The following is an 8,895-nucleotide window of genomic DNA, read 5'->3' on the forward strand; positions in this document are numbered from 1 at the left end:
ACCTTTTTCCCTTTAGCTTCAATTCCCACATACCCAATGTAGTGTATTTCGATGAGTCTGTTTCTTCCCCTGTTTTGTCTGTTCTTTATTGTAATCCCCTCTTATTTTCTTTATTTTCCAAATATATATATATATATATATATATATATATATATATATATATATATATATACAGTATATACTAGTGGATTATAAATTGTAATTAACAACAGATGTAGCATTTTTTCATTCTTTACATGCTATGTTAATCACTCTACTGTATATTAAAATACATTTACCATGTTATCTGCAGAAGTTAGATTGCGATTGTACTGTGTTGCACTACAGTACTTAACCTAAAGTTTTCCTTGTCACTGAGTTGCCTTTAAAGTACATTGGTGCACATTCTTTAAAGATATTGCTGCTGACCATTTTCCTTTTCTTTTTTTTTTTTCTTTTTTAGTATTTTAAGTTTTTATGTTTGCACATAAATGAGTGATGTATGTCATTATTACCTGATTGTTCGCTAAGCACAATGCAAATTAAGACAGGCCAAACATGCTTAATATATTTTGCTACTCTCTGCACTGCAATGGCAAACAGGGCATTAAAAGCTAAACATGTCTGCCTAATATACATTTACTTTGTGGGGTGAATATCAAAATATCATATAGGTCTAAAGTCAATAAAAACAAACAGAAGTAAAATCTATCTATCTAGATATCTATCTATCTATCTATCTATCTATCTATCTATCTATCTATCTATCTATCTATCTATCTATCTATCTATCTATCTATCAGAACATCTATCTGAACAAGGTAATTGGCTTGATGAAGTAAAGTGGAAACATATAGGCAATCCATTAGGACAAATAAGGGCCTGCAGAGGTCTTGGGTAAATGCAACAAAACTCTACACCCAACTCCTTACTAAAATGTTGGATTAGTGCCTGCATTCACAAACACATATATAGTATTCAGTTTTATTGTGCACTTCAATGCCCCTACCAAACATAATGATTACATGCAGCAAATTAGGATACATTGATCCTTACTGTAGACCTAAAAATGGTTTAAAGACTAATTATATCCATAACTAACTTTTCTGTTACATGTAAGCAGACTGAGTCACCACAAGACTTATTCTGAAATCTTTCTTAAGATGTTCTCCTGTGTTTTCAGGTCTACTAACTTGTCATGGCCATTACATAGGAGCTTCCATCTCTATACTGCATTTTTGATTATTTTTTATTAAAATACAAAAGGATGTGGGCTGCTTGAGGCACAGCAACCAGGGCGAGATGGTAAGATACCTCAAAAGGAGCAGTAACCTGTAGAATCTCCAACAGATGTAAAAAGCTGTTAGGTGATTGAGCTCACAAGCATAACCAAAATACTAGTTGTGTGTTGATAATCCTTTATGAACGCTCATTAACACACTAAAGAAGATAATTAGCAAAAACATTAGACTTTGGTAAGGCATTTGCAACACATTTCTGGTGATGTTTATGTAGTATGAAGTCTTGGGGCAAATTCCTTGCAACATTTTTATTGTTAATGTGCAATGAATTCAAGTAGTTCTTATTTACATCACTTTTACTGTCTTTAAGTTCCTCTAGAACTGATATTTGATACATTTTCATTACTCTTAACTCCTCCAAATAGCTTCTCTGACTGTAAAGCTCTGCCACTTTGCTGGAGAGGTGCTTGCAACAGTTCTGTCAGAGTTTTAAGAGATTCATATACCATGAATTTGTCACAGGTTGGTCGCACTACTGGTAAGTCATATTTTTAAAGATTATCTAAGACACTTCTTATAAATTCCAGGGATTGTGCACTAAAATAATAAAAACAGACAGAAAAAATACAAGCTATATGCAACGTTCCAATGTCACTACTATATTCATTTATTTTTTCGATAAGAAAGGCAGCTAAATTCTAAGCTACTTGAAGAATTTTCATTTTCTGAGTGACTCTGGCTTATCTGACACAGTTTGGGAAAGCGGATCATTATTTGACAGGAGTTCTCTAGATAACACAGGTGCTAGACTCTGCATCCAGCCTGCTGCTGCCTGTCTGTTGGCATCACACAGTCCAAGTCAGATGTTTAATCATTCAGCCATGTGCCCAAGATAAGATAACCATCACAGCATTAGTGTCTACCTTTTCAATTCCACAAAACATGTTCATCCTTCATCCATTGTTTATGGGCTCGTTTAAACTAGAGGAATGTAATAAAATAGAGAGGCTAAACATTATGCAGTCAAAGCTTGTTCATTGCAATCCCCGGCTAAACAACAAGTAAAAGCTTTTTCCTGAACCAAATCCTTCCAAGTCCTGACATTTTTCATTCTTGGAAAAGAAGAGATTAGAAAACACCATCAGGGAATGAGTTCTTACCCACATTATCAGTGACAATTATTGGCTCTCTTATGCGTTTTAAACTCAACAAGCATTTCCAAAAGTCTCAGATAAATATCATGCGCGTGAACCTGAAAGCAATAATACAAGACAGTTTGGTGATAATTATCCCACAGCTCCCATACTTTTTATACCCTGCTAATCCACTGTATCTGTTCATGAAAAAGTCGATTAATCCTCACAATGCAATACAACGTAACAAATAATAGCCTGTTATCCACAGTACAATTCCCATGTGGATCCATTCTTTAGACTATACTTAATCCACTCAGGGGTTGCTGTCCACAGCAACACACTGAATAGCTTTGAAGTGTCTGGCAAGGTTATTCCTCTGAATCCAAACCAGATAATCAGTCTGTTGTCTTTGACATTAGGACAAAACATAAGACTTAGGAGCAAGGTAGGAAGTAAAAGCCAGTGAAACAGTCACAACAAGAGCTAAAAACCCCCATGCTTCTCTGCCCCCATCAATATCAGCACACTTGCTCTATAAATGCAGATAATCACAATCCTGCTGTACACAAAATCATTTACGCATTCTCATCTCTCCCTGTGGACTATACAGTATACACCGGAGTGGCTAAAGATAGTACAGTAGCTGTCTGTCACAGAGCTCTGTAACGCAGGATCTAGTAGAAAAAAAAAAAGCAATAAGCCAGAAAAATAATGATCAAGGTAAAAAAAAAAGACTTACCCCCAGCTTTTTACTTCTGATCTTTACATAACCTTGCTTTACAATATCATTGAAGTTGGATGCCATAGTGAATAGTGTGGTCCCTCTAAGTGTCTTGCTTTACTCCGTCTCTCCTTAGTGGCTGCTTCATGCACCCTCCCCAAGCTACTGCAAGTGTTTGACAAGGTGGCAATACCAGCAGGGATAGATGACAGACTGCCTGTGTTAAGGTGTCCAGCAGTAGACTGGCTGAGCTGTTTCTGTGTTAAGTAGTCCAACAGCTATACTAGCTGACTGGCTCTGAGTCCAATAACAGCATTCGCTTACTGGCTGAGCTGTCTCTGTGTCTAGGAGTCCAACAGCAGGAGCTAGCTGCAAAAGCAGCCACTCAGTGTCAGTGCTCAGCCCCCTCCTCTCCCCCAAGCATGCTTTACTGAATATCTAAATTGCAAAAACGAGGCATTGTAGAATAGGCGATAATCTAGAAAAGACAGGGATGTCGTATTGTGAACAGCACAAGACAGATTCCTTAAGTCAATGTGAATAAGACATTTCCATACTAACTTATATTATGTATTCTTTGATTTCCAGAGTTGGCAATAGACTGAGTGAGTCATATAATGATTTGTAATCTGCTATATTGTTCTATGACTATTCTGCAGTTATGCATGAGCTGTTTTTATTATTCATCCTCCTGTATTTAGGGCATTCTCATATATAATACTGTCATAGAAATATGCAACATATAGTTAGTAAGAATTTACATTATTTATTTATGTGACAACACTCACTTCTCTTACACTCACTTATGCCGCATGCACACAATCATTTTTCGGCATGAAAAAAAACAACGTTTTTCAGCATGTAGAAAGAACGTTGTTTTTCCAACTTCATCATTAAAACGACATTGCCCACACACCATCGTTTTTAAAAAATGCTCTAGCAAAGCGCGGTGACGTACAACACGTACGACGGCACTATAAAGGGGAAGTTTCATGCGGATGACGCCACCCTTGGGGCTGCTTTAGTAAAAGACGATTCGTGCTTTTCTGTCTGTTACACCTCATAACTTGCTTCTGAGCATGCGCAGGTTTTTCATGTCGTTTTAGCCCACACACGAAAAAATCTTACAACCCGAAAAACAACATCGTTTAAAACAACGTTAAAAAATGCAGCATGTTCGAACTTTTTTTTTGTCGTTTTTCAGAACCTGAAAAATGATATGAAGCCCACGCACGATCATTTTAAATGACATTTTTTTAAAACAACGTTTTTTTCATGCCGAAAAATGATCGTGTGTACGCGGCATTAGGGTAAGCCTATGGCAGAGATTAATTAACTTCCTAAAATCTGTTTCACCGCTTTGTCAAATGTGCTCACCAGATTCATAATGTGTCATGAAAATGCCATGATGCACATATTTTTTAATGATATTCTTATCTAGGGTTAATTTTATAATGGAAGTAAAATTAAAAATGTTCCCCAATAGCATTCTCACACACAACAAATCTTTGGATATACATGCTGAAATTTGCACAGTTTATAATATACAAGAAAGGAACAGTTTCTAAGGGTACTTGGATAGATCAAAATAGTTTTTGTATTTTAGCAGCAACAACACCAACAGCATCTTTGATCAGGCAGGAAGGCCAATAATTATATAGTGTGTGTATCTATTAAAGGATTGCTTTTTTGAGTTGCAGATATACAGTAAAACATAAAGGATCAACCTTTGACTGGGCAGAGATACCAACAAGAAAATAATATATAAAGAGATGAATCTAAGCCAGGACACGTTTGATGATATAAGAGGCATCTCAGCAGTCATTAGCAGATAACTGGAAAATAGTTTGAAAAAGGTACAGTACTTCCACAACAAACCCATATCATGTTCTCTCACCCATGGAACAGATAAGATCTACCCCTCAGATTTAAAGCGACTGCACTTACAAGGCTTCTCTGGTGATGTGCAGCAGCCTGTCCCTCCCCCCCACCCTTTGGTGGGCGCTGGGCCTGGCCTCCTGTGCATCGACGTCATGCTTCAACGCCACGTTTTTCAGTGTCATTCACGTCAATTCACGTATTTTTCCATCTTTGACCTCTTATGAGAGGGGCGGGGACCCACTGCTGATGGCCCTCCCTGGTGTAGAGTGGCCAATCAGGCATTATGTTGACGGGGCCCCGCCTGGGAATGGGAGTATATACCCTGTTTCCCCAAAAATAAGACCCACCCTGAAAATAAGACCTAGCGTTCTTTTCCAGAAGGGCTGCAATATAAGCCCTACCCCGAAAATAAGCCCTAGTTAAAAATGCTTGTAAAATCCTATAATCCACTCTATTACAGTAGTTTATAATGTACAATGTGTGTGTTTCTGTAATATAATTGCGGGGAAGAGAGCTCCGGCGGGTCACAGAAGTGCAGAGCGGCGCTATAACTAAGGTATTTGGCACATTTATATTACAGAAACGCACACATTGTACATTATATAATACTGTAAGAGAGGATTATAGGATTGTACAAGCATTTTAACTCCGTTCACACTGGGGATTCCTGACAGGCAGGGAGGGAGAGGGGGGCAGAAGACAGCACATTACATGGCAAGACCTACCCCGAAAATAAGCCCTACTGTGTCTTTTGTTGGCATAATTAATATAAGACCCAGGCTTATTTTCGGGGAAACACGGTAGTAGCCTTGGAGCAACCGATGGTTCATGTGCTTAACTCAACCTTAACCTCAACACACAGGTTACCCTCTTCACTGGGAGCTCAGCCACTATCATTGGTATGTTTTTTCCTCCCTCTATATTGGTTTAATTTCACACCCCTTCATGTAGTCCCTTTGTGGGAACACAGATATTTTGGTACACTTTTATTTATTTATACTCTACAATTTATAATTAAAGGGGTTGTAAAGGTACAATTTTTTTCCCTAAATAGCTTCCTTTACCTTGGTGCAGTCCTCCTTCACTTACCTCATCCTTCGATTTTGCTTTTAAATGTCCTTATTTCTTCTGAGAAATACTCACTTCCTATTCTTCTGTCTGTAACTCCACACAGAAGTTTGAGGCTTTCTCCCTGGTGTGGAGTGTTATGCTCGCCCCCTCCCTTGGACTACAGGAGAGTCAGGACGCCCACTAACACACAGCTCCTTTCTCTATCTGCAACGTAGACAGTGTCCTGACTCTCCTGTAATCCAAGGGAGGGGGCGAGTACGACACTCCACACCAGGGAGAAAGCCTTGCATTACTGTGTGTAGTTACAGACAGAAGAACAGGAAGTGAGGATTTCTCAGAAGAAATAAGGACATTTAAAAGCAAAATGGAAGGATGAGGTAAGTGAAGGAGGATTGCACTAAGGTAAAGGAAGCTATTTAGGAAAAAAAATTGTACCTTTACAACCCCTTTAACCACATGCCGACCGGGCCATAGCCAAAAGATAGCTACAGCACGGTTGGCTTATTCTGGGAGGGTTTCCATGGATGTCCTCACAGAATCACGTACCCTGGAATGTCTGTGACCGTCGGTCCTCCGAGCGATCACTTGTCAACAAACCTGAGCTTGTCTGATGCAGCTCCTCCCCTATTCTTGCACCGATCGGTACAGTGTGGGAGGAAAGAGCCAGGTACAGCAGCGCTGTGGGCTGTCTCTGGAGTGCCCACAGTGCTGATTTGTGCCCATCCGTGCTGTATATGTGCCCATACCATCCTCCGTGCTGTATATGTGCCCATACCATCCGTGCTGTATATTTGCCAATACCATCTGTGCTGCATATGTGCCTATCTGTGCTGTATATGTGCCCATCCGTGCTGTATATGTGCCCATCCGTGCTGTATATGTGCCCATCCGTGCTGTATATGTGCTCATCCGTGTTCCATATGTGCTCATCCATGCTCCATCCATCCCTGGCTCAACGTGCTCCATCCATTCCTGGCTCAACCGTGCTCCATCCATCCCTGGCTCATCTGTGCTCCATCCATCCCTGGCTCATTCATGCTCTATCCATCACTGGCTCATCCTTGCTTCATCCATCCCTGGCTCATCAATGTTCCTTCATGCTCCATCCGTGCTTATCCATGTCTATCCACGGCCCATTCATACAGATCCAAGCCTCAGCTGTGCTCCATTCGTGCCGCATCCATGCCACATCAGTTCTCATCCGTGCCACATCAGTGCTTATCTGCGCTACATCCATACCACATCAGTTCTCATCCATGCCACATCAGTTCTCATCCGTGCCACATCAGTGCTCATCCGTGCCACATCAGTGCCCATTAGTGTCTCACAAAAGTGTAAAAGGTAGTCACATTCAATTTGAAATGTATGTCCCTGACAGTGCTCCCGGCAAATTCCCAATAAAAATTGTTATGTGCAAAAATTAATTCCCAAAACCCAACAAGTTTCATTGCCTATTTGTCAGGGGTAAATGCAAGTGTTTAGTACATGTGCTTTAAAGTGGGAAAAAAACTAAAATTGCACCACCACCAAGTGTCAAACAATAATTTATAGATTCCTCTTCTCACCGATGCCATTCTGCCGACGTATTTCGGCATGCAGCGGTCGGCAAGTGGTTAAAGCCTTGTCAGATGTATACCAAAGCACCACTAGACCTGTTGTGGTCTTGGTTTAAGGTGAGCTGCTAGGGAACACTCCTGTTGGATACCTGGATGGTGGGACCAATTGTGTTCACAACTTTCAAGAACAGTTTTTTGAGCACTTGATCTTCACATCTCATCACTTTTTGATGCACATGCACTTTATTATTTGGGACTTATTTTATTATTTTTTTATGTAAAATCAGATGAATATCTGCTTTTGATTCAAGCACGTTATCACTGTTTCACATATTATCGCATATTACTGTATTTTGTAATTTTATTGTCATTCATGCACATTTGTCTATTTTTGATGAATAGCTTCTTGAATTAGCGCAGTTCATCACTGTTTGGCATCTTATCACATATTAGCATATTACTGCATTTTTTTTTAAATGAGGGATAGTCATTCATGCATATTTGTTTATATTTGCTGCATAGCTTCTTGAACTAGCACACTTTATTATTGTTTCACAACATTATCCCATATTATCGCATAATACTGTTTTTTTTTATTTTTTTATTAGGGATAGTCATTTATGCATATGTCTATTTTTGCTGCATAGCTTCTTGAATTAGCATACTTTATTATTGTTTCACAACATTATCGCATATTATCGCATAAAACTGCTTTTTTTTTAATATTAGGGATAGTCATTTATGCATATGTCTATTTTTGCTGCATAGCTTCTTGAATTGGCGCACCATTTATTTATTATTATTATTAGTGGAGGGAAATTTTTAATCGTAAAAGTTGGACCCCCCATACTTGTGGCCTAACTCGACCACCGTACATAGATACAGGTCCAACTCCTCCCTCCTGAGCGGACTTATGGAGCAAATGATATCTCTGTAGAGACTAAAGGCCAGGACAAACTCAGGGATGGACAATTTGTGATTGAGCCTGTGATTCCAAGTCTTAACCACCACTGAAACATCCCTGAAAGCATAGGACCTGTTATCCGCTACATCGTGAGCCGCAATTAACAGGGACGCCAGGTTAACATCCTTGCCCTCCAGGATGTCTTTTTTTATGTTTCCGGGATAAAATGTAGCGGAGTGATGGGGGGAGCATATGAATTACCTGGGCCTACTAGAACCGGCCTGAGAAACGGGGGAGTACCGGAATCCGCTTAATCCTCTGAGCCCGTAGAAACTCCTGGAGCTGCATTAGGCTGATTTTCTAACACCACCACTCTATCACGTAAATCCTGACATGACGTAGCAAG

The 8,895-nt window shown here is 39.6% G+C and overlaps 1 protein-coding gene across 1 annotated transcript in view; it reads right to left on the reverse strand.

The window, feature by feature from the left end:
• Positions 1-3,497, reverse strand: part of DOK6 (docking protein 6) — a 525,123-nt gene extending 521,626 nt beyond the window's left edge. Inside the window, exon 1 of the mRNA XM_040353904.1 lies at positions 3,096-3,497. Coding sequence (XP_040209838.1) covers positions 3,096-3,161 — 66 coding nt within the window. The 5' untranslated portion in view covers positions 3,162-3,497. The remainder of the gene's footprint in view (positions 1-3,095) is intronic.
• Between the last annotated feature and the right edge of the window lie 5,398 nt (positions 3,498-8,895).

Source organism: Rana temporaria, chromosome 5 (genome assembly GCF_905171775.1).
Source record: "Rana temporaria chromosome 5, aRanTem1.1, whole genome shotgun sequence".
Taxonomy (NCBI): Eukaryota; Metazoa; Chordata; class Amphibia; order Anura; family Ranidae; genus Rana; species Rana temporaria.